Genomic DNA, 26,630 nt, shown 5'->3' on the forward strand with positions numbered 1-26,630 from the left:
GAAGTAGGGAAGAGAGAGTTAGTGGCAGAAACTTCCATGTTACAGTACAATATTAGTTGATGGTGGAAGTTAGTGGTTACATGGATGGGCCTCTTCTATCTGGAAACTCATGTTTCTGGCATGAGTTCCTGGGAACTCTGGCTCTGAAAACTCCCAGGATGATATAATCTGCCTGTATCACATCATCTGCTTCTCCATTCTAGACCTAAAAGATGCATATCAATACAATAAAACTTTTAATTTCTTTCTTTTCTGGAAAGTTGTGGCATAGTTTACTCTCTGGTAAGACTTTTACTTCTACCTCTGTATGACAGATAAATGAAGTGAATAACACAAGAACTGACTCAGACTACCTTCCAGAATCTAAACTATCTCACCAGGTATTCTGGTCTCTGAACCAAACCAACAGAAAATCAGGGAAAACCTGAATAAAACCTGAAAGCTTTCAAATTCTACTTCATCAGGGGCCTTCATTAAAAACTATTAACTAATAAAATGCAAACTAAATGCAGAGGTTCCTCTCTGGGTTTGACTTGTGAGTTCTGGGCTGTCTGCTGCTGTTATGAAGTGATAATAGCCTGGTTAGCCTTCCTCCATGCCTCTGTTATCATCTGAGCTGTTCTCCATCTCTGTTGAAGATGAAAATGAGGCAGAATGCTCCAAGTCCCTGTCTGTACGGTTTAGGGCACAATTTTTCACGCAGTATGCAATGCAAGCATGAATCACAACTCCCTGTAAGATACTGCTGTATTCAGTTCCCTGTTTTTTTTTTTTCATCTGACTGAACAGGCTGCAGATTTTTGTTTTTAATCTAAGCAATAACCAATTTACTCCAGAGATGAGTATTTGTTGACTGTTGCTGCTGTTCTTATGCTCAGAATTGCAAACCCCGTGGAAAACAAGGCCAGCTTGTGCATGTGTGTACAAACCTGGTTTCAAATCCGGCTTGGATTCTCTTTTCCAGCTCAGCAAGTGACTGACATGTTCACTTTAGGTTAGCTTCCTCCCGAGACAAGCCGGGGGCTGTGCCAAAGTGCTGTGAGTCGTTCACTGTGAGTTCAGTCACACACTGGAGGCAGATTCTACAGCACCCTAGAGACAGAGGTGAGATGAGGACAGTACAGCCATGATTCAGAGCTGCCTTGCACTTCAGTTTTGTGAGTAGATCATATCAGTATTGTATCAATAGAACCAAGATGCAAATCAGACCCCACTTCAGTAACACCCTTGTGTGATTGAAAGGATTTGGAAGAAAGTACTAAATCAGGATAGTTCCTGTTCAGTTCAAATTCAGGTATGGCTAAGGTTGTTGTACTTCAATCCATAATAGCTCATTTAAAGGAATTAATACTGAAAAATACACCATTTAAATACAGAAATGTCTGTGTGATGGTCATAATCTTGCAACACCTGGCATCAGCCAGAGAAACACTTCTGCTCCTCTCTTCTTTATATCTGGAGGAGCCTCCTCATCACTTGTGCTTTCAGAGCTGACCTGAATCCTGTCTCTCTGCTCCTGGAGTTGGGCAGGATGGGTTGCAGGGGCTGAAATTCTGTGCTGCAAACAAGAGAGCTTGTGGGACAGGGCAGGCTTGTGATCTGAGACTGCTCTGCATGTATGAGGTGGTCAAGTCTCAGAATATTATTCTAACAAGTAGTCAATCAAAAGGAGGATTTTTTTCCTTGCTTGTTTGATTATTTGTTGTTTGGATCCAACATAACCCTTAATATGGAAGTAGAAAAGGCTATAGCTGCAAGTGGCTTTCAGTGTAACTTCCTTGTTTGAAATACAGACTGACGCAGATGAAGCTCTGCAGATAGCCCTGATTTTGATAACTGGCAAGAGTATTTCCAATTTAAAAGGTCTCCCTTCTCTTCCTATCAGTTACTTCTCTAAGCAAAGCAGCTGGCGTGACCTGGGCATGTTTTGGTTGTATGCGACAGCTCAGCCTGAGGGAAGAAGACAACCTACTTACCATATCATCTGGGAGTTGTTTCAGTAGGATTTGAGAAATCAGTGTTTCACTGAAGCTCATTGAGACTACCTGAGAGTATCTGAGGAGTTAACCTGTGTGTGCCCCTTCAGTCACTTTGCAGACAACACCAAGCTGGTGTTGATCTGGAATGACCAAGGAATGTTGATCTGCTTGAGGGTAGGAAGGCTCTGCAGAGGGATCTGGACAGGCTACATCAATGGGCTGTGGCAAATCATAGGAGGTGCAGTAAGGTAAAATGCCAGATCCTGCACTTGGGTCACAACAGCCCCAGGCAGTGCTTTAGGCTGGGGGATGAGTGGCCGGAAAGCTGCCCAGCAGGATAGGACCTGGGGGTGCTGGTCTACAGCAGTTGAACATGAGCCAGCTGTGCCCAGGTGGCCAAGAAGGCCAATGGCATCCTGGCCTGTATCAGCAATAGTGTGGCCAGCAGGAGCAGGGCAGTGGTTGTCCCCCTGCACTCAGCACTGGTGAAGCCCTTCAAATCTTGTGTCCAGTTTTGGGCCCTTCATTACAAGAAAGGCATTCAGGTGTTGGAGCAGGTCCATAGAAAGGCAACAGAGCTGGTGAAGGGCCTGAAGCACAAGTCTGAGGGAGCTGACAGTGTTTAGCCTGGAGAAAATGAGGCTCAGGGGAGACCTTATCACTCTTTACAACCATGTGACAGGAGGCTGTAGTGAGGTGAGGGTTGGTCTCTTTTCTCAGGCAACAAGTGACAGGATGGAAATTATCTCAAGTTGTGTAAAAGGAGGTGCTGAGTAGATATTAGGAATTAGATATTAACCTCACAGAAAAGGTTATCAAGCATTGGAACAGAGTGTACAAGTAAGTGGTGGAGTCACCATCCTTGGAAGTATTTAAAAAATGAGGGGATATGGCATTGAGGACATGGTTTAGTGGTGAAAATGGTGGTGGTGGTGCTAGGTTGATGGCTGGTTTTGATCATCTTAGAGGTATTTTCCAACCTTAAAAAATCTATGATTCTGTGAGGTGTGGGAGATTCAGGAACTGAATGGAGGGTTTTGTGTCCAGGGGAGACAGGCTTTTGTACCATGGTGTTATGTGTGGCCTCCACTTCTTATCTTCTTCCCCAGACAGAGCAGAGATATTCCTGCTGTAGAGAAGTAGGCAACAGAGAACTGTGGGGAAGGGCAGCAGAAGGCAGGGGCATCTAAATACCAGGCATGGTGTTCAACCCAGGGTTCGCTGCTAATGTGCTATCCAACTGGGAGAGGCTCAGAGCTACCTGACCCTAAAAACAAGACAATTTTGCAAACATTTGCATAATTCAAGTGAAGTAAATGCAGGTTACACAAATTTGGCAGAGGTCCAGATGGGGTCAGGCAGTTTGCTGCCCTCCTGCAACAACACATCATTTGGGATAAAAAAAAAACCCAAAAAACCTCACAAAGAACAAGAAGCATTATAGCCTTTTTTGGAGGGAAATTGAACTGCTGCACTACCAGAGGCAAGCATTTCTCGGGACATGGTTTAAGATATCAAGATTAGCCATACATTAAGTCAGGCTTGGGACTGTGGCTTTCATATCAAAGCTACTGTGTTTTTTCACAGGAGCAGTGTTTTTGCAGAAAACATATTCAAGTGATTTACAGAGCTACTGCAGTCATCATAAATACATAAGCAAGTAGTGAAAGCAAGTTGTTGGAGTATGCCAGACCTCTGGTTGCCTGACAGCAGAGGGGCTCTTACTCATACCATGGCAGCTCAATGACACCAGGCACAGGGAAGATGCACCTTATTCTGGTTCAACAAGAAGCTGCTACAAGACCCAGAAGAGAATACTAGTTTAATGACCCTGTCATGTCCTTGTACAAGAACAAGTGAACAACGCTCATTTTCCTCGCAGTGGTAGATTGAAACCAGAATTTAGTTGCTCTGAGTTACTAGAAGATATATCTTCATTGCACAGCAGCTGTAAGTGAGCTGTAAATATACCAGGCATGGGCAGTTTCCTCAGTGCCTGATAAAATAATTTCTGTAGCAGTGCAGCTCTGTAGCTGACCTAATAAACATCGATGCTGAGCAGGGCTAATCATCTCCAATGCAGCATTGCCCTGGCATGGCTGTACAGCTTCTCACTCTGGAATTAGCTTAGCTGGGACTTGTTTGGGTGTCTGCACTGTCCTTCACGGTGTGGTGGAAACAAACCCTGCGCAGTTCTTGGTGAGGAGCATCACACGCGTGCACTGGACTGCAGTGTTTCTCTGCTCTAAATGTAACAGGGGAATGCTGGGCTCCAGAGCAATGGAGTAACTTAACAGCTCCTCTTGAAAATTTGTCTGACCTGTTGGGGCAACAAACACCCATCTCTATGATCTCTTTGCCTACAAACAAACTAATAATAAATAGGGGTGCTGGGAGGTGATGTTACAAGGCGTGTGGAAAACAATTGGGGATTCTCTTACTGAGGTTTTTAAAGATCAAATGAGGCAAGTGAATTGATAAAACTGACTCAGTGTCAGGTATTAGATGAGAAGATAGATAAATAATCACACATCCTCTAGTGGCTGGGTTTATGCAGATTCATGTCCAGCTCTATCTTAATACAGGTTAGTGCCTTAGGTGGAAAGGGTTAGATGACCATTTTTTGGAGAGCTAATCCAATCCATCTAAATAAACACAGTACCTGCTTCTGTTGGTGTGTAAAAGTCTCAATTTGTTTGTCTCAAGATAATTTCAAAATCACCCTTCTCCTTAGGAGGAGTTAGGGAGATGAAGGATATACCCTAGACCAAGATGTATTTCTTTTCCACTAATGCTTCCCAATGTGGCTTTTCTCTTACTGTAGTACTGGATAAACGAGTACACCTCCACCTTGGGGATTGGTGTCTTCCACTCTGGCATCGAGATCTACGGCAGAGGTATGAAGTGTTTCCCTTTTACTACCTGCAGAACACGGGGACAACTGTATGGCCAGTCTGATATGGAAAAGCACCCAAAACTTAGAGCTTTTGGCAAGGAATATTTTGAGGAATGAAAATTGAGAAACTCAGCCAATTCTCTTTTCAGAGTCCGTTGTGAAGTCTAGGAGGAACTCGTGCAGTTCCATTATGAACCATCTAGTCCTTCTTATTCAGCCTGTAACTGCAGCCTATGTAGCTTGTGCAGGTGGGTAGCAGGATGGCAGACAGGAGGAGTAATGCTGGAAAGCCATTCTGTAGTGAAGGAGGGGGATAGAGAATGGGAGAAATGAGGGAGGGGTAACAGAGATCGATCAGAAGTTGTCTTAAGGCCTGAAGATGTTTGTGCTAATTCCCTGTCAGGATTTTTTTTTTCCAGTAATTCTTTATGAATGTGTATGGTCTAGAAATTTTGGAATCTTGGTTTCCAGATATTGGAAACTGTTGATTTGAAACAGCAGAGTTACAAAGAAAGGAAAATGTCATGTAAAACTTTTGAAATTGACTGGATGGGGTACAAGCTGATTAGAGCCACTCATTTCAAAAGTCAAGGGATCTGGAAAACATCTGTAGTGTGGGGAAGGATGAACTAGCATGACAGACTTTGTTTCCTTTTTCAGCATTAAATGGGAATGACTTGGCTACTCACTTATGGTACTTTTAGGCAGTTCCATGCAGTAGCCATAACCCCTGTTGGTGCTATTTCCACCTTGAGCACAGAGGCTCTCACAGGCCCTGTGAGATGGCCTGTGTGACACCAGGAGGATCACAGGCTGTGTTTCACAGGCCATGCAAGGTGGCCTGTATGACATAGAGGGACCCCCTGGCCTGACCTGATCTGTATGCTGAGGCAGCAGAGTACAATCAGCCTGGCTTCTGCAAAGACTTCCCACTCTCTGCATGTAAATCCCTCTGGAAGATTTGATTTCTCCCTACTCTAGAAACAGCTTCTTCCAGCTCAGTAGCACCACTGGCAGCCTCTCACTGTTTATCCAGATGCCTTCAATGCAGAACTTCCCGTTGAAAGACAGCCACCTGGATGGGGACAGAGACATCCTCAGAGAGCTTTCCTGGGGCTGTGGGAAAGCAGTAGTGCTAGGATAGAGAGAGGCTGTGAGGGCATCCTTAGTCCAAAAGGTAACCAGGCAGCGAAAACAGCTTTCAGAGTCTGGCTGAAACAGATTATGGCAATATCCCAGCCCCTGGTGCTGATGTTGAGCCATGCAGACAGCTGCCATAGACTTTTTCCTGACATGGCGTTCATTCAATTACTCACAGTCTGTTTCTTTCCTTATCAGAGTTTGCCTATGGAGGGCATCCCTACCCTTTCAGTGGGATTTTCGAGATCACACCTGGCAGTGCGGTAGAACTTGGAGAGACCTTTAAATTCAAGTAAGGGCCCTTTTCTACATCATCCCCTCTGACCCTGGTAGCCATTGGTGTAGGGGGAGCAGGGAAGTCCTGTCCTCTGGGTCCTCCTTTTACTCTCCTCATAAGTGCCCTCACTGCCATCCTTTAAATGATCCTGATACAAAGGCAGCCCTGCAGGGACTTTGGAGATGGATAAAAGAGTGTGTAGAGCAAACAGGGAACAATGATGAGCTGTGTTTGTCAGGAATTAAAAGCACGTTTACAAATGAGTGCAGTTCTCTTTTCCCATTTTATTAATTTTTTGTGCTCCCAGTTTTGCCTGTTACACAGGGGAAAAAATAAGACTTCTCCTTTTATGAGTACCCCCTATGTGTGGATACTACACAGAGTACCTGAAGTCATTGCGTGTGTTTATTGCTGCTCTGTTACAAGGGACAGACTGACTGCTGGAGGAGTCTGAGAGGATGCTGCATTCTTGTGTTGTTCAAGATGCTCGGACTGTGGGTCAAGGAAAAGCCCATGGCAGGGGAGCTTGACCTTGCCAGACTGCCAGTTTATGTTGAAGGCTATTTTAGAGCAAGTGCTACTGAGTGAATACTGGGAGAAGAAATAGGTTTCTGCATAAAGTTTTCAGTCTGCTCCTTCCTGGACCAGGGACCCTCTCAGGTGTGGAAAAAAAAATCCCCTCTCTTGTAATAGACATTTCTCTTCTGGGATGATGGGCAAAGTAGGAGCAGATGCTCAGAGCTGAGACTTCCCTGGTGCAAGAAGATCTCAGGGTTGTTACCTGTATGATAACTTGCTTTGTGGAAAAGCTGTGGACATTACTGTGCCTTTGTCTTAATGAGAGTCTCTGATGGCCTCAGATATGCATGTCCATAATATTTTAAGCCTGTCCTTCCTGCCAATATCTGTTCCTTCTCCTTTGGTATGTATCACACTCTTCACTGTATCCTTCTGTTTTTCCTGTTGTATATTTTGTTTTTTATTAGAGAATCCATTGCCTTGGGCACTACAGACTTCACAGAAGAGGACGTGGATAAGATTATGGAAGAGCTGGGCAAGGAATACAAAGGAAATGCATACCACTTGATGCACAAGAACTGTAATCACTTTTCTTCCGCTCTGGCTGAGGTGGGCACAAACAGGGTTTATTTATTCATTTTTTACTGCTTCAGATCTGTAGTAAAGTTCACAGAAAAGGACGTGGGGTCACACAGGCAGCACACCCTGCCAAATCAGAGCCCGTAGCCAAATAGACTGTCTCTACCCTTAATATTTTTGGAAGCCCTTTGCTGTTGAAAGGGATGGGATCAGGAGGTAGAGATGTGGCAGGTTTATCACATGTTTGGTCTAAACTGTGTGGGAAAATAAGAGTGTTTGTAATTTGATTCACTGAACAAGCACTGAGCAGGAATTGAAAGGACAGACCTGGTTAGCATGCAAATGTGCATGACTTTTATAAAAAACATAAATAATAGTGTATGATCTGCAAAGGCATAAGAATGGTTTATCAATGTTCAGGAAACAAAAATTTGCAGTGTTCAGAGAGTGGGTGTTCATTTTCTTTATTTAATCTGCACCATCCAAACCTATTAAAAAAAGGAATTGATTTTCTTGTAGACGTCTTTGGTGCTTATTAACTTTCATGTTCTTAATATCACTGAGTTCTGAGAAATTATGTAACAGAGCTGTTATTTCTATTCAGAGACAACTGAAGCACAGAGAAACACAAGTTTTATTCCATCTATCTGCTGATTTGGGGTATCTGATTTTTGATTCCCAAAAATGTGATTATTCTGGGGGGAAGTTGCCTTCCTTCTCAACTCCCAGATGAGCTGGTTGGAGTGTGCTTCAATTAGGGTGTGAATATTCAGCATTTGTGTGAACCCGATTTCCAGATCATAACCCAGTGTCAGAAAAAGATGGGAAAAAAACAAAATGGAAATGACCTTCCATAAAAACTCTTCCTGTGCTTTCCATACATGCTTTATGGCAAACTCAAGGAGAGAATATAATTTGTCATAATAGGGTAGGACTGGAGTAACAGTGAAACTTTAATTTCTCCCACTGGAATCCCCATCCTAATTGATTACACATCTCTTTCCTTTCTTTGTCATACGAGGCAAGGGTACTATGCCAATAACCTTTTTTGCCACAAGTCTTCATTCATCCTCAAACAAGCCCATCATGGATCCCATGTGAGATGTGCAGGAAAAGTACTGCATGATTTTGTAAGAAAATACCAAGTGAATCTGAAAACCAGCAAATAGCTTACAAGGGACATTCTTAGGCTCTTAGGAACACCGATTCTCTATTGGTTCCATCCTTATTAATTATATATGGAGTCCTTTCTGCAAATGTTAGCAAATTAAAATGAACAGGAAGGAATTGAATTGGTACAATTCAATGAAGTTGGAATGAAGTTCCAAGCAGTTCAGTGAGTAAATCCATATTAGTCACACTACTAATTTGGAATAAAATATCAAATTACTAAAATGAAAAATAGGAACTTCAAAAAATATGAAGGAAATTCAGGAGACAGATATGGGATTATTAGGAAAAGATAAAACAAAATCCTTTACCTGCAGCAGTGAAATAAAGTCACGGCTTACGATGTACTTTGAAAGGTAAAATGTCTGTCTTGTCTCTAAGCTATAAGCTCAGCCATTCTTCCTTGATTCTACTGCTACACATCAGTGTGTATCCCTCACTGCCCCTTCCTTGTCCAGCTGTACTAGCACAAGTCAAGTAAGAGGTGTTATAGAAACACTAGTAGTGTGTTTTAAATTTTGTTTTCAATATGCTTTTAGCAGGAATCTTTATAGGAGTGGAGTTTAGGGTTAAGTTTTCCAGCAATATCTTTCTTGGTGGACTCAGAGTGTGCTCATTCATCGCCCTGTAACCTGTCTAGATTGTAAAGCAAAAACCTGAATGGCTGGTTCTGACACTTCTGCTCCCAGGAGCAGAATTTTCTCAAGATTTATGTCAGTTTAAATAAGCTCTTCATAGTCAAGCAGGATTTTTTTTGTTGCTGTTGCTCTTCCCATATGCCTGTGTTTATCAACCCTCTCTAATGCATTACAAATGCAAACCTGGAGGAGCTGGACAGCAGGTCCAGAAGCAGATTGTCCTGGATAGTCTCTAGCACAGAGATACAGAAAATGGGAGCTGAAATTCTGATAAAAATAGCTGGTGCTATGACACTAAGCAAAAGTCCCAGCCATTCAATAAGCCTCAGTCAGCAACATGAGGAATATGTTTGGCTGCCTTACAATAGGTAGCCCCATCCATTCTGGTAAGTACAGTCATTTTGGCAATTTGGAGCTGGGTGAGAAGTAGCATAGCCTATCTTGGGATACTTCTGACGTTTTGGAGGAAGTCTGCTTGAAATCTATTGAGACAGAACTGAAAGCAGAACTAAAAGTTTCTATTCTCAACATTTGAATGCTTGCTTTACTTCCCAGCCTAAGTGCTTTCTCGTCTTCTTCCTTTTGTTCCCAGTAAAACTAAACAAACCAAAGAATCACCCTATTGGGAAGGTCCAGTCCCTTCCATGTAGAGCTACAAGATGCATCATCACAATGCACAGAGCATTCTGGCTACATGATGACTGGCTCACAAGTCTGTGTAGGTAGATATGTGTCACCATATAGGCCAGAAAACAGAAATTATATTTGTGCCCAAAAATCAATTCTGAGATGCATCTCTTTGGTATTTGTATTGCTCTTTTCTTCAGACTTGTCATCTGTGAAGGAGTAATAATAACAACAAAAATATTTAGCACCTATTACAGCATACTCATGTTATGTGACAGTTAAAAGACACTAAGCTGGAAAACTTATCCAAAGAACTAAAAGAAAATATGTAGAAATTTTTCTCAACAGAATGAAGCACTGGAACTCAGTCCAGCCACAAAAAAAATAAAATAAAAAAAAAAAGCCAAGGATTTTGTGTGCAAATTCTTGATCTCTCTGCTGCTGTAGCCCATCTGAAAGGTGATGCTATAGGAACCACAATGCCCTTTCACCCCAGAGAAGGTTTGAGGTGGAGGAATGCTTTTTTCACATGAAAGAGGGAATGACCAGCTCTGTTCCCAAGAGCCTTTTAGGCTTTTCTGCTTACAGGCATAAACCATTGTGCAGAGTTAAGGTGATGGCTGTTCTGAGCCTCCTGGGCAATGCCAGGTAGGTCACATCCCTGTGCTGTGTCTCCTTGCACACTGGGCTATTTGCTTCCTTCAAAAAGGCTCTGAGATCTTTTGGTGACAGCTCTCTCATCTGCCAGCATTAGTTACCTGGTTTTTGGCTTGAATTGTTCTGTTTCAGCATGCAAAACCAGGGACAGAGCTTTATAGGAGTGGTGATGTCTGAGTCCATGTGTGTTCACACAGACCTGTCTGGCAGGCCTTGAGGTTTGGTTGTAGCCCCTGTGCTAGGAAGCTCTGTCAGGGACCTTGATTTCCTCAGCTGGCTGTGAGCTTGCTCATTAGTGTCCATACAGAGGTTGTCCCTGTGGCAGCACCATGGGCTAGGAGGAAAATGCCATCTGGTCATATAGACTGAGGGCAAATGTAGCCATGTGTGCTGCTGGCTGGGGTCACAATTCTGCAGAGGGAAGGGAAAGGAGATGTAAGGCTGGCTCTCCCTCCTGGATCAGCTTCCTCAGGATCATGCTGTGAGACAACAGTCACATATCCAGTTTGCCAGGACTTGTAGGACAGATTCCTCATCCTCAGAAAGACTGCTGAAATCAGACTTTATTTTCAGATTTTTTTCCTTTACTTATGCTTTCTCAGCAAATAAAACATCCCTTCCAAAATCTTCCATCTACATCTCGTCAAATGTGTCAAATTCACATTTAATATGATGATGCCTTGGGTCTCACCATGATAACTAGTAACAGTTTTTAAGAGTTACATGCAGACTGACTGCTGATGGTTAGGGGCATGTCTGGACCTATGACTGCCACTCTGTCATTTGGCCATGTGCCTTGAAAAATCCCTGGACTACGGAACTCCAGCACAGGCAGCTAGGCTGGGCATGCCTTTGATTACTATCTACCTGTGAAAAAACTCACTTTGCAGTGCAATTGCAGCCTCATTGTGTGCTGCTGTGGTGCTGAGCCTCTCCCTGAATCCATGCATCTCTTCTGAGTCTTCTGAACTTCCTGCCCACATCACTTGTAAGATGCAGGGGGCTTTCTTTGTTATTCTCTCATTGCCACTTAGTTCTGATTTCTTAGTTTCCTTACTACCTACTGCAGATTGTCAAGCACATTTAACTTGCCCAAGACTTAGTTCTCTCCCTGCTTTGCCAGTTCCCTATGGACTTTTAATGAGCAGCTATTGGAACAAAGAGGCATGGCTTGGTCCACTCACAAAGCAGCTTCTCTGGAAAGAAAACAAAGAATGCTGCAGTTTCAGCTACAGCTGTTGAGACTTTGCCTCCAATGCCATTTTATGGCAGCTTTCTCAGTAAGAGAACATATGTTGCAGGATCAGGAGTCTCTTCCTGTGGAATCTTCTTCACCAGGAACTTTGGGTTATTCAAGAAGTGAAGAACCACCAGAAAACATAAGTATCTGCACAGCATTTTGATTAGTATTGAAGGAAGTTCTGATATAAAGCAGGACAGAATTTCCTGGTGGATAATCATAAAAAAGAAATCTGATGCATTCCCTGTATATTTGCCTAGCTCCAATTTAAGGTCACTCTATGCACACCACTTTTATGCCCCTTTGCAGCCTCCCTTTACCTTCATCATCTTTGTTAGTATGGAAATGTGAGAGAACCTTGATTCAAGTAGTGAAAATCTAGTCAAGGTTGCTTCAGCCACTTGATTCCTGCAACATGGCGTCATTATACTTGTATTTGAAAATCTCTTAAATAAATTGTTTGTGGGTTGAAATGAAGAAGTCCTTCAACTGGGAATAGCAACTTACCTACAAGAAGCTTACTCCTTTCATGTTGCTTATGCTGACAGTCCCAAAATCAAGTAGTACCATACTCTCTGAAGAAACTGTACAAGAGGATGGGCAATGCCTTTGAAGGACTTATGCTTACAATTTATGAAAGCAAAATCAGTGAAGTCATCATAATCAGATCCTGAACTTCCTGTCCTGTTCTGAGTTTATGTATCATTCTGTACTTTAGTACTCTAGTGGGGTTTCATACTGATGAAGTTATGCATGAGTGGGGAATTCAGTTAGGACTATGTCAAGATTGGAAAAAGCCCATCTGTTTGATCATCTATTTTAAGTTACTTTGTTCCTAACAGTCTCCTGCAATCCTCCCCAGTGTATACTTACAGCAGTACATTCAAAGGGCTCTTCAAGTAATTACAAAATATTTGTTCTTTGAGTTGTCCTGGCTGATGAAAAAGGGTGTTTAAACTCTGCCATATGGTAAAAAAATACTGGCTTTTGAACATTAGAAAAATATTTTAAAACAAAACAAAAAAGGCTAAAATAATTAGTTCTTTCCATAATGTGAACTGTTGAATTTCCTGATTCTTTTAGAACATGGAGATGTGAGATAGAAAATGGGAGACATTACAGATTGCTCTAATGAAGACATAAAGGCAGGGAAAAGCCAAACTCAAAGAAATTCCTGCACTGTAAGTTCCCTTGTGAGGACCCGAAGCTCTTAAGTCCTATCCTTGCCACTGCTTTGCGGAAGCACTGGTCACTGCAGCAGTGGGTCACAACAAACTGTGATGTGAGATGCCAAGAAAGACTTGTACTTACACACTTTGTCACCAAGTCTGTTTTTTGGGCATAAGTAAGGGTAGGAGCATGCAAACACAGGGAATTGTGAAATTGCTTTTTTTCAGTGCAGGAGCACAGCTCGTGATTTCCCTGCAAGCCTACAACAGAATTTGGACTTGTGGAAGGCAGATCCTGGGAAAGGCAAAAGCATACGTGGCACAGGTTGTACTTCCAAACACAGGTGAAAGTGGAAGGTTGACTGACAGGGTTTCAGTTTGGGCACATAAGAATATGAGTCCTTTTGGTGGGTGGGCACGTGCTGAGTGTACAGTGCCTGAGGCCAGCTTCTGCACAGAAGATTACAGCAACTAGAGGGTCAGAGGGAGGATGAAGATTTACTGCTTTGAGGTTCTTCCCCAGTCTGGTGATATTCCTCAGTGTTGAGTGTAAGGATCACCTGTCACTGGATCTTAAAGACTCTGAAAAAGCTTTTGCTTCTTAGCACATTCACAAACAGAAGACAACTCATTTGACTTCCCACCAGCAATTTTCTATGCTTCTGAAATTTTTAAAAATAAGCTGTGGAGCTGTGTTCTTACCAGAGTGACAACAGTTGCTACAACACATCTCAGAAAAGGACAAATCACCAGGGGAAGGGAGAAAAACACCTCAGAATCAGTACCATAACTGCAAGATAAGTGAAATGACTCAAGGAAAGTACTCCTCCTTTCATTAATGTGATTACTGCCGAGCAACTATCCCTATTTAAGAAAACCCAGCAGCACCTTGCTATAGGACATACAGCACATCATTATCAAAGAAGTGTGGCCTCTAAGCATCAGGGAAGGCAGCCCCTTTTAGTCCCCAAAAGCCCTACTAGTGGTGAGAAAGCAATGAAGTCAGTGGGTCTTATGGGGCCTTTTGATAACATATGAAGTCGATGCTCATTATAGTTAGGAAATTAATTGAGAGGCAGTTATTTGATTTACCTTAGAAATTGTTGATCCTGGAGCCGAGGATGGCAGAGGAAAAAGATTTTATTCTTGCATCTCATCTTTCCTTCATCCTTTTGAAAGAGGCAAGATCTCTTTTTGATTTGTATGAGTAATTTATCTTAAATACTAGAAAAGATCAAAACCCTCTGTTTATACTGAGAAACACCTGAATGGTTTGGTATGAATTCCCTCCGAGTTTATGAAAGCAGGATCTCACTACATCATGGAGGGGTGATGAAGCACAGTCAAAAATCCCTATTTGCTTCTCAAATTATCTCATCTTTCTCTTATATCCAGAGAAACCTATTAAAAACATCAGACCCAACTGTGAAGTTAGTGACCACATTTGATCATTCTTCAGAAGGCCATGCAACCTCATTTGGATTTCAGGAATTAAAAACTCTTTGGCAAAACAAACTGGTGTTTCATTGTCTAGCTTCCTTTTGTACCTACTGATCCTTTTCACACCTTTACTGCTTTAAATAGTAAATGTTTCCTTATTGCTCAGCATTTCTTGATCCAAATGATTGGATCTAAAGGACAGGGCTCAAAGATGCCATCTAGATACATGGTTAAAATTTGAACTAATTATTAGAGTTGAACTAACATTTTTGGAGTAAACCAGGTATTCAGAAGCAGAGCCTTTTAGAAGGATCTAAGAGTTTTAATAAAACTATTGCTAGGATGTATTATGGTTTCAAACAGAACTTCTAGCTGATGAGACATGTTCAAGTAATTGAAAGAGAGAAGATTGCTGAGGTGCAGGAGAGCAAGATGGACTAAAGATTTATTTTTGTCCTATATTTCAGGAAAAGTTCTCCTAAATATCAGCCACAAAATGTTCTGAAGCAGGGAATCCCTCAGCCTCTCCCTCTGGGAACTGTCCTACCTTAATTATTTACATTAACAGGGAGATACATTTCAGCAGGAGAAGAGAGAGACCTAAATTGGAAGTTTTGTCCTCGTTGTTTTTGAAGCTCATTTTGAAGCTCTAAAATCTTCAGAAGTTTCTAGAAAGAGAAAATTATTTTGGAGAACTGGTGATCCTGTTCTTAGGCTGAAGTAGTCTTCGAAAATACATCTGGAGGTTATCAAAGTGAGCTGGGCCTATTCTTTGTTGACAAAGGAGGGAAAGAGATCCTTCTAAACATTTGACGTGGCTGAGATCAGCCTTGGAAAATTCTTTCACATCCTAGATGAGCCTGGATCGTAGAAGGCAGGGATTATGAACCCTGTCTCAATTAAGTAGTTTGCAGCCTAGAGTCCTAGACCTGCAGCCCTACAATGCTCAGCCTGGGAGGTAAATATCTTCCAGTCTCCTGAAGTGACCAGGACTCTCTCAAATCAGCCTAAAAGGATGGTCTCCAAGAGGAAATACCCTGAAGATTAACAGATGGAGTCTGCACAGTGGATCTTGATGGTTAGTGAGGACTGCAGCAAGCATCCAGCATAGTCATGACTGATGTTGACACCATAGGGATATTATTACACCTGCATGCCAAATGGAAATGCTTGGTGAAGGCATACACCTGAATCTCTTTGAGAGGCAGGGGATGATCCTGGTGCAATCAAGTTTGCTTGCAGGCAGATCACTGGGTCTAGGATGGGTGTCAAGGCTTCTTTACCCCTTCCTTTGTATTATTGGTAGAGATCTGTCCTATTGATAATAGCAAGGGAGACATTGTCATTGCGTATCAGTGTGATAGCAGGAAATATGCATCTCTTGTGACTGTAGTGCAGCAGAAGATATCTCTGTGATTGGCTGTACAGCTATGTCTGGTGTATACTTCCCTGATGGCATGACTGTCCCAGCTGTCCTTTGTCAATATGGCTGGAGTTTCGGTAGAACAGAGGGATTGTATTTTACTTGTGGGAGAGTGTGGAGCTGTGCTGAAGTGACAGGAGATGGTAGTCAGTACATGTTATTTTCTCTCTGAATATTCACACATCCTTTTTCAGGCACAGCAAAACTGACAGCATATAACAAATCTACATCAGGATCCTGCTTTCTTTCAGCAAATTCTCTGAAATAAGGATCAAATAAGGGCAATTTTTTAATCATCAGTGAATAATTCAAGACTAAAGCTTTTCAGGTCCATCGCCAGGCACACTTCCTCATGTGACTTCTTATCATCAAGTTATTAAAATATAGGAAGCTCCCCTTAGCCTGAAAGCTATCACAGAGAAAGGATTCAACACCAGAGGAAGGAGGTTCAGGTGGCATTTGAGTAACAGTCAAAAGCAGCAAAAGCTTTTATAAACCAGTATTTAGCAAATCCTTAATAATGCTGATGTCTTCTTTAGTCAATAATTGCTTTTTGGTTGCCTCTGTTGCAGAGGAGTTAGGTGTTTTGTTGAGTGAAAACCTATGTGCAATTCTGTTAATGGTAAGAGAGACAATGCTCCCAACAGACATAAAAGAAGAAAATGAAGAAACAAACAAATAAACAGCCACAGGACATGAAAGAACACTAGGAAAGCTTTATTTCCTGGTGCCTGAGCCAGTCCTCAGTGAAGCGGATGGAAAGACTTGCTTCATTGCAGCAGCCTTTGGATGTTGTTAGCTGAGTGGAGAACAGGCTGTGTTTGTTTTGTTTTTTAGATGCCACATATGTTTAAAAGAAGCTTATTTATAAAGATGCCCTGCATCCATAAATTTATTCTCATGGTTTCAGGTGGATGTAATTTTTCATCTTGCTTCTGCCTGTATGCATGCACAGTTTTGACTGCAGTTGAAAACTTGCTGCATTGCATTCCTGATGTGGTGTCTCTGCAACAGTAAAATAACATTTCTAGGTGTAGGTAGTGTATAAGTTGAAATTTATTAAGTCTTTGGAAATTCCTCAGAAGGAAGGTTTCTATAAAAATATTATTTTCCTCCTAATTGTTAACCTCTCTAGCCTTGCTATCCTGAATAGCCCAACAAAAATTATTACTGGGATAACTTTTTATATGCACTTTTCAGATCTCAATCCATCTTCTTTCCCCATTTATCTATTTGTGCAGGAGAATGATATGAGTTGGCAGGTAATTTGAACATAGATATCAACCCCCCTAAATGGCAAGATTTTAGCACATCAATTTTTTGAAAAAGGCCTGATTTTGTCACAATGTATATATCTCTGCAGCTATTTTAAGTTTTTCCCTGCAATGTGATCCATATAGAAAAAAAAATTAAAATGAATAAGTGATATTTTAAAAAGTGATATAGAAGTGTTATTTTAAGAGGAAATTTGACAAAAGAAAAATATCTTGAGCTCCATGGGGCTGGTGTAAATGTGGTGGGTTTATCTATTTTATCTGCTATTTTGCCTGCTTTTTTCATCTGTCTTACCAAACTGAAGCCCCTGCTTCCTTATCTGTTATAAATGAGCATTATACCTTGGGGCTAAGTTAGTTCACACTGTCTGGGGAGTTCATTCCTAGTCACACCCTCATAGAACTTTTGAGTCTGTATGTGTGCAAATGCCTGAGAACAGTGCCTCCTTTCCATGAATGAAGATGGCAAAAAAAAAACCCTGTCCTTTCCACCACTGCCCAATAATAAATGAAAAGTGTGAAGAGTGTAATGAACTGTTTGAATATGTTAAAAGGCTTTTGAGATTGGAATTTTTTCCATAAGAGTCTTGCCAACACTGTCATACAGAAGTTCTTTCTCCATTTCTCTGAGTTCCTGTAGTCTCCCTTCTCATTCTATCCCCATCTGCAGCAACCTGCTTCTCACTAATGTTAGGAAACAAGGCTTGAGACTGAAACACAAATTTTTCTGGTTAGCTATGGAGAAAAAATACACTCTTAATGTCTATCCCTCCATGCATATGGGTTGGCTTGGTCATGCTCAGCATGTCCACAACATCTGAAAATACAACCTTGGTCAGCACTAGCTCTTCTCAGCCACTGGTCTTGAAACAACATCTGCTAGGAGAAGGCAATTCCTTTTCAACCCATTATGATAATAGCAATGAATTGCATTTGTTCATTCATTTGGTGGGAGATTCTTTATTTTAGATGTCATTGACAGGCCCAGACTCAATTATACTCAGTTTTCCCCAAATGGACATCTGCTTGAGGCCACTTGCTACCTACCCTAACACCCTGCAGCTGTTGGCTGTACTAACAAGAGCTTGTTACAAATGCTCAAGAGGGCACTGCCATACTCCAGTGTTGGTATGTGACTAATCAGTGATGCCACTCAGAATTCAACTCTGAATGTGGTTCAACAAGATGTCGCAATTGCAGCTACTATGTCTCTCCACTGGTGGCCTGGCCAGTGAAGCTGAAACAGTGCTATGAGTGCTGAGCCAGCTGTCTCACTTGACCCACAGCTACCTACCCCATCAACTGTGCACACAGACTGCTGCAGAAAGACAACTCTGCCTTTCTACCACATGTCCACAGAGATGACTGACATGCTTCCAACTAGCTTCACAAGGGGAGCAAGACCATGGGTATTAGTCCCTCATTTAAATGCTTTCCTGTTTTCCTCAGTCCTGCCTAGTCTCAGATAAATGGTGCAGATGCTACCTCTACTTTACAAGACCCATGGTCCTGGAGAAGATGTGTAGGAGTTGCAGTGCCCTGCCCATTGCAGAACAAAAAATGATTGCATAGGAGAATGGGGGCATTTCAGGCAGTTGCGTAAAATGATTTAAAATTCCTTTGACTTGGCTGCTACCTCCCAGAACACAGCTTCATTACTGAGCTCATTTATCCTCATCTACAGTTTCTCAGCTATACCTTTTCCTCTGTAAGTCACAGGCCATTCCTGGCTCTGCTGAACGTGTGCTGCAGGCAGCTTCACAGCCCAGTGGCACTTCATCTATTCTATTGATTCACACGTGCTACTTAAATTCCCCAGAGTAGAAACTGTGATTTTTAGACAGTAAGTATACTACAAATCTGCTTCAAGCAATTGATCCTAGCATGCCAACTCCACCAAGGTGAGACTGTACCTTCAGGTGTGTTGTGTGAAGGTGGTTATGTACGTTCTCTCAGTAATTATATTTTCAGTGTACACACTATGTGCAGCAACTGATTGGGGTGCAGAGCTATAGGTATGTTCCCTGTTGAGCTCCCTTAGCTCTGCCAGCACTGGGCAGTTATGATACCAGGTTAGTTTTGTGAAGTGGCAAAAAAGATGTCCCTGTGCATTGGGTTACTGGTTTATTCTGGGTGTCAAAGAACTAAACAGATTGAATTGCTATTTTCTCTTTCTACCTCTGTGTTTTGGCTGCTCTAACATAGCCTGCAGGCCTTGCCTGGGCAGATGTGCTGGTTTGTATCTAATGGCCTTATTCTGAAATTCTGATGAGGATAATCTATGATGTATTGTATAGACCTTGTAGGAGCCATTTTATGCAAATATTGTAATGATTCCCCTGGAGTCCTAAATCCTTTGTTCTTAAATTGCTCTGAGGTGTGTGTTAGACTCCTCAGATACCAATAAAACCTCTCTGCATTCTTTAAGAGACACCTAGGGGAATTCTGTACAGTAGCTTAAATGGATATGCATCCCATGTGGACACCACCTCATCTTTAGCAAGGCTGCTAAGTGGAAGAGGCAGTGGGTGGTTCAGCAGATGTTCAGTGCTGACTTCTCCAAGCCTCTGTTTGAAGATAAGAATTGAAGTAATTAGCTTGTATTGTTTGAGGAATGTTATGTTGCCTCTGTTCATCTTGATTTTCATGGATTAGAGCACTACATGGTGCCACTGAGAGGGCTTACAAAAAATATCCTCAGTGTCCTGAGTTATACTTCTATGCATGGCTTGAATCTCCCCAATTGCATCATCCAGCACAGCACAGAACCTATTGCATTTGAGAGCTTTCTCTTAGGATCTACAACTCATCAGCTCTTCTCTGTATTTTGAAAGGGGCTCAGCCTATTAGAACAACTCAGATAATGTCTAGCATATGCCCACAGAACCAAAGGAGACAGCATCTTCCATTGCTGGATGGCATTTCAGCCCACACTGCTCAGCTGCTAGGCTGTTCCCTTGCCCAATGCAAAGCTTTACAGGGAAGTGTTCAAATCTTGCCCAGCATGGACAGGTAGCTCCTAGGACACTTAGTGGAGGGGACAGAGTGCAGGGCAGTTTATACATTTTAACTGGTGACTGTTTAGTGTAAAATGATACAGCTTAGGATGCTTGGAAGATATTTTCATATCCCTAATTAGTTATCTCTTGATGAGTTGAAATCCTGGTGTGGATTTGACAGCTGCTTAGAAAAAGCACCCAAACTGTCAGGTCCCATTTTTCCTGCCCATTTAGCTTCAGCCATGGATGTCTAAACAGCTGTTTCCACTTGATTCTGCAGGTGCTGGCTGGGTCACTCATAATTCTTACCCAGAGTCTCCAGAAGAAGCTGCAGCTATGGGAGACTTGGCTTTCTGTTAGCAGGTGCTGCTTAGTGGAAACTGCAAGTACCTGCAGCCTTTGCCCAAGTGCCTGAAATGAGAACTTGGTCTCAGGCAATCAGAAGTTGTGCTTGCTCCAATTTCTGACCTGTAACAGTTGATTATTTATTTACATCTCCTGCCAGAGTTAGTACATGACCTAGCACAGAGAAATTAATTCCCTTCAACAGAGAAAACCCCCACTTATTTGACAAGGAAGAAAAAAAAGCCATGTGAAATCTTGAACTCTAAAAACATCTGAAAAAGGGTTCTCTTGATTGAAACAATGGGTGGTAACAGCATTCAGTGAATTTATCATTCTAGTGAGTGGTTTCCTGTGGAGAATTTCTCAGAAGAGCTGCAGTAGGTAGATTTTTCTGTGACATCATATGCAGTTGGAAAACACCCACTTCATCTTGCTTGTGCTGTTTTATTTAAACTCAATTGGCTTAATCCCATGGCAGCCAGGTTCATTTGATGTTTCTCCATTAGCTAAGCACTGCCAGATGCTCCAGCACAATATGCTTTATGGCAAGGAGTGAAAAGTACAGAAGCAGATTGTAGTGTTGGTAGCATTCCCTGCTATTGCCCTTTTACTCCTATTGAACATTGTGTTCTGCCATGGAATAGTAATGAAGCTACACTGACAAGAGGTGACGTGACAAGCAAGACTGAGGTAAAGGAAACCAATCTGACTTCATCGTTATCCTGGAGCTCCACAAACTGCCCTTTGTTGTGCCATCACTGGCCTGATGCCCACACATCTTCATTCTTTTTCTGGCTTTTCCTTGCCTTATTGATTCATTCTGGGTGAAGAAGCTCCTATAAGAAAAAGGCAAACATCTCAGCATTTCTTCCACATTGGGAAGTGCTATTTCAGTTGCTAGGGGATCTGCTTAGAAAATAAACCCAACTCTTAAAACCAGTGTTTCCATTTCAGGCTATCTTGCCTTATGCTTTTCTGTTGTTTCAGCTACTTTTCCAAAGAATCATAGCCTGGTTTAGTTGTTCTATCTATTAATATCTGTGAGGAAGTCTTTACTAAAACTTCAAACTGCTTGAGAACTAAACTCACACGCATACATCACAAGGAGCCTCAACTGAATAATTTTCTATGACAATATCCCTAAGTTCCTGAAGAAGAAGAGGAATACTACAAAATCTGAGGGGAACTGTAGTGCAATTTGTGACTTTGGCTCAAGTCAGTGGAGGTGTAGTGTAGTGTAGGTGAAAATGTTTGAGTAGAACATATCAAATACAGACTTAAACAGTATTCTTGTGAAAAATTGTCTGATATGTCTGGTGAGAAAATCAAACGGATCAGCAAATTTTCTATGAATGAGTCTCAAGCATATGTGGAGAGGTTATCCACTTTTGGGCTCAGTCAATAGCTCCAGCGATGGAAACCAGGGAATTTGAATGGTGATAAAAAATTGCTAATAAAGTATGATAAAATTTTCAAAAATACAGATCATATAGCTGTGTCTAAGGTTAAGTGGAATGCAGCATTGGTATGAACTGAAATAGAAGTCCTTGGAGTGTATTAGGTAAAGAACACTTTATGCCTGCAAGTAATTTTAGCAGCTAAATGGCTCTGCTGATTCTCTGAGACCTAATGATAATGTCTCCAATTTCACACATTGATTTTTAAACAATGTGCGTCAAAATAAAGTGAGTTCTGTAGTCAAATTAGCACAGTCACAGGTTTGCTGCCTTCTCCACACCTCATTGGACACACCTCACTGTGGGAGCAAGCTAATTCCCTTATGCTCAAGGTGACTTGGAGTGGGACTTGGAGCATTCTGCCCAGGCCATATGCAGAAAGAACCAGCTGCTCATCAGCTGTAATACAGCACAGCTCATCCTCTAGAAAATGTTCCATTCTCTCTGAAAACTTCTTGAAACCTCTAAGCCCTACATTACTTTGCCAATAAGAGACTTTTCACCAGATCATCTTCTTAGTGGACTCCAGACAAACACCCTTTGAGTTTTTGCAGTACTTAGTGTTAAATTAAGTGTGGTTTTAGTCAGAAAGAGGGTGGGAGGAAGAGCAGAGTAATTTAGTATTGGCAAAAGGTACAATATGGACAACCCTGGAACCACTAATTAATGTAAATTGTGGAACAAGGTCTGGTTGGTGGAGTTTCCTCTCTGTCTCTCTTGCTTCATGGGAAACAACACAGGGAGGGAAGGAGAATTCAGGTAATATGACTCCTGAACCTACTATGGACTTTAGGGTCTAGTATACCAGTGTAGGTATACTGCCTATATACACAGGCAGTAAATTTACTAAAGAGAGGCTCTTGAGGCATGCCTGCTGATCAGGTCCCTGTGTCTCTTCTGTGTCTGGTAAGGAACATAATAAAATATAAAGGGAAACATACTTCATGTGGTCTAAGCCAGATACAGCTATTAAAATCTGGCACCTGTGTGTCTGCATGGTTAAAAGCCACAGAAGAGAGGATCTGCAGTATGAAGCAAGTTGTTCCATCATGCTGAATTTGATATGACCTTGGAAAACAGTATCTGTGCTAGCAGAGTGTAATCCAAATAAGTTCCAGGAGCATCTACGATGGAACAGAGATACTTACAACCCAGGCTGGGTTTTTTTTTTGGTTGCTTTTCCCACCATATTAGGAAATACAATATGAGGAGAAATTAGAGGGTGGTATGGTAGGATAGGAAAAGGACCCCCAGATACTATAATTTGACTGAACCACTGTGTCAGCCCAAAGAAGAAAAGGGAGCAACAAGAACAGCTTCTCAGGCATCTCCATCTACCTAGTCATACTCAGCTTCTGGGCTCCTCAAGGTCTGTCCCGCATCAGCTTAAATATTTTTCCAGACCTTTTGAGCTACTTGCTAAAGGAATGACATTGTCTTGCTTGAGAAGCACCAGCAGGCCTGTTCTTTTACCCATGGACTGCTTGGAGAACAGAGTCACCAAAGCCACTGAGGGCCATTAACTCTTTTTCCTGGTCTCTGTTATGATGCTGACAAGGCCTGCAGCTGGTGGGGGACCCTGTGCATGTCAGGGAGCTGTGTGGACATCGGCAATTACAGCTGTTCCTGACTGCAGGAGATGCTCCTTTCTGGTCTGCGTAGCAGGGAATTTGCCCTGTTGAGGTGGTGGTGGGGATGGGGATGACATTGCCTATACACTTGTTTTGGTGCTATTAACCATGCTCCTTTTCGGTTTATTCCACAGATATTATGTGGGAAAGAGATCCCCCGCTGGGTGAACCGCCTGGCCTACTTCAGTTCATGCATCCCCTTCCTCCAGAGCTGCCTCCCCAAGGAATGGCTGACCCCAGCAGCCCTGCAGAGCCACATCAGCCTTGGCCTCCACAAGGAGGAACAAGGGGACACAACAGATGAGGAGTCCCCTTCCACCTCTGCAGCCCCCTCAGCCTCAGGCACATCGCGAACCTGTAGACATACACGGGTCTAAACTGCCCAGTTTGTCCCCAAATAACATCCCTGCTCTCTTGTTCTATTTATTTCACATGCGCTTTCGCACACATTGGTTTGTATCTTCAACAGACAACACAGGGGAGGGAAGACCCTTTCTGCTTCAGTCCCTTTTCCAAGGACTACCACTACAGTTGCTTGGCAAAATGACTGTGAACCCTAGCACAGAACTGAGGATTGTGGTGACTAAACTATATTCCTCCAGGGGCCTCCATGATCCTTGATCTACAGAGAACTGCTGACACTCTCAGGCATGAGAGCATGTGTATGGACAGAGTGCACATACTGTGATGTTCCTTCTCTGGAACTGTTTTATCTTTTTATCTCTTCCCCTACCCATTTAAGCCCATCAGTCTCTTCTCTGTTTTGGCTGGGTTTTCCCATCCCCAGTAACAGATCACCCAAACCCAGTGAAGGAACCAGAGCCAGAACTCAACTTTCTCATCTCTTAGACCAGCAACAAACTCCACTCAGATCCACCCCTTTTGTAATTATCAGGTTTCTAATTCATGTGAAGGACAAATGAAAGGTGCTCCTGTTCTACAACCACCTGTTTTCAGTACTCAAATTTAAGAGCTTGAATGATTGTCCTGCTCTTGAAAATAATAACAAAGAACCTAGAAAATGAACGTGTTACTGTGGCTTTTCTTTGGGGTCAAAAAGAGCATGGGGTTGTGGTGATTAGAGGCAGCTACTAAGCAAATGCAGAGATGGCTTGACTATATTGGTGCTTTTTTGGTACAGACCCCTCTCAGTTTTCCTAATCCTAGGCAGTGTTCCTTGTTTCCTTTTCTCTCCCACTTTCCCTGGGGAACCTCTCTCCTAGCTGACATTTGCTGGCTGTATTTGGGGAAATGGTCTTCCTGAGCACAAGGAAGAAGAGAGTGAATCTGTTTGGAAGGTCAGTATTTCCTTCAGATTTTCCTCCTACACCCACAGACATAAAACATGTCTTCCCTGGCCTGTTTTTGAGCCAACCCAAGAAGGTAAAAAAAAAACAAAAACGGAGACCCCAAAGAATGTCAACCTGCTCCTTTCTTCTCCCTTTTTGGAGGTGGAGGGGGAAACTTAGGGCCACATCTGGAAAGCACAGATGACCCTCCCAATGCATGGGCCACCATGGTGCCTTCCGCTGTGTGTGCTATTTCAGTGGAATGAAAAATGGGCACAGCTGGCTCACTGGACTCTCCAAGCTGGCTCCTGACAAGAATCTGGTCCTTGGATATATTTCTGCTAATTCTGACAGCTGATGAGAACGCACAGAATGAGAAAAGGACAAGTACACTAACTTTTCCACTCAATTACCTCACTAGGAATTCTAGTCAGAAGGTGTAGTAAAGAATCAAAGGAGAAATCCAGGCTCCCCCCTCTCCTTTGCAACTTACCTTGGCTACACAAAGGAGGATGAAAAAGGAATGAGCAGTGTCTTGACAGGGAGTTGCTATTTTAGAAATGGTGTTCTCAACAGCTACTACCAAGTCAGGACTTCCGTCCTGCACCCAGAGAGAACTACAAGCCCTTAAGATGGTGGTGGTTTCCTTTTTTGGTCACAACCTCATGCTAAGTCCAAACAGCTGCTTCTTTAGCTCAGGTATACAGGAGTGTGTGCTTTTAGAGTTGAAGGTCTTGGCTATGACGTACATCATGTCTGCGCAGACAACGTTTAATGGTTTGCTGTATGCCCATGCCCTTAGTGAAGCAGGAGGCTCTGGAGAGATCAACTGGATGGAAATGTAACTAACAGGACGACTCGCTTCACTGCCTCCTGAAGAGATGTGTGTTCAGGCAACAAATCCTTTACAACATGCCTCTTTTTCATCCTCTGTACAAACTGCTGCAAGTTCTGTCCTGAAGTCATGTTCCTTATTAACTTGGCTACCCACAGCCAATGCTGCATTGTGAGCAATTCTGAAGCTCCCGGTAACGAGTCCAATACCAATCTCAATTAGTGTGGCTTATCCAGGGATGTTTAATAAGACTTCCATCATGATCTCCATGCCACTGCCCAGAAACCATATTGCACAATGCACTGTTTCGCTCTGTATTCCCCTGCAGTCGTGATCATTGCAGCCTAAACCATTGCAGCATTGCAAGCTTCACTTGTCTGAAGTTCCCAGGGTTTCTGCCAACAGCCAGCAGCACATTATGTGCAATGAATTTTAAAGGTCCTTCTCAGGGGGAAAATGAGAAGAGGCTTTCCCAGACAATTTTTCTAGGCCAGGGAAACTGCAGCCAGAAACACCTCATTCCCCTTGCTGTGACAAAAGCCAGCCAGCCATCGCCCTTGTGTTTCTGCTCTGCACCTGACCTTCAGATGAAGAGTCATGTATACATCTAGGCAATGGGCTCCAGAGGCACATCTCACACAGAAAACCCTCTCACGGTACATCACATAGTAAAAAAATGCTTAACTGGCTGTATGGTAACCTGGACAAAAAAACAACATCTGGCCTACTTGGGAACATAAATATGTGCTTGAAGGATTTGGAACAACATTTGGGGCAAGCTGTGAATGTCATAAAACCCCCTGATATTTGTTTACCCACTTTTATGTTTGTCTATCTGTTTATGACAGTAGGGGCCACATCAAGGAGGCATCAGACTTCTGCTGTAAATCAAACCCAGAATATATTCCAGTCTTCAAAACTGTTTTCCCCTACCACTCTCTGTTCAAGGGGACTGATCAACCAATAATGAAAAGAACAAAGTGACACTGTGGAAATAAAATATATATTGATGATGGCTTTACCTCTGTAATTTAACAGCATTTTAG

The 26,630-nt window shown here is 42.5% G+C and overlaps 1 protein-coding gene across 1 annotated transcript in view; it reads left to right on the plus strand.

The window, feature by feature from the left end:
- Window positions 1-23,837, plus strand: part of LOC134045551 (deubiquitinase DESI2-like) — a 74,149-nt gene extending 50,312 nt beyond the window's left edge. Inside the window, 4 exon segments of the mRNA XM_062495372.1 lie at window positions 4,804-4,876; window positions 6,214-6,307; window positions 7,279-7,420; window positions 23,595-23,837. Coding sequence (XP_062351356.1) covers window positions 4,804-4,876; window positions 6,214-6,307; window positions 7,279-7,420; window positions 23,595-23,837 — 552 coding nt within the window.
- The last annotated feature ends 2,793 nt before the right edge of the window (window positions 23,838-26,630 follow it).

This window comes from Cinclus cinclus, chromosome 6 (assembly GCF_963662255.1).
Source record: "Cinclus cinclus chromosome 6, bCinCin1.1, whole genome shotgun sequence".
NCBI lineage: Eukaryota > Metazoa > Chordata > Aves > Passeriformes > Cinclidae > Cinclus > Cinclus cinclus.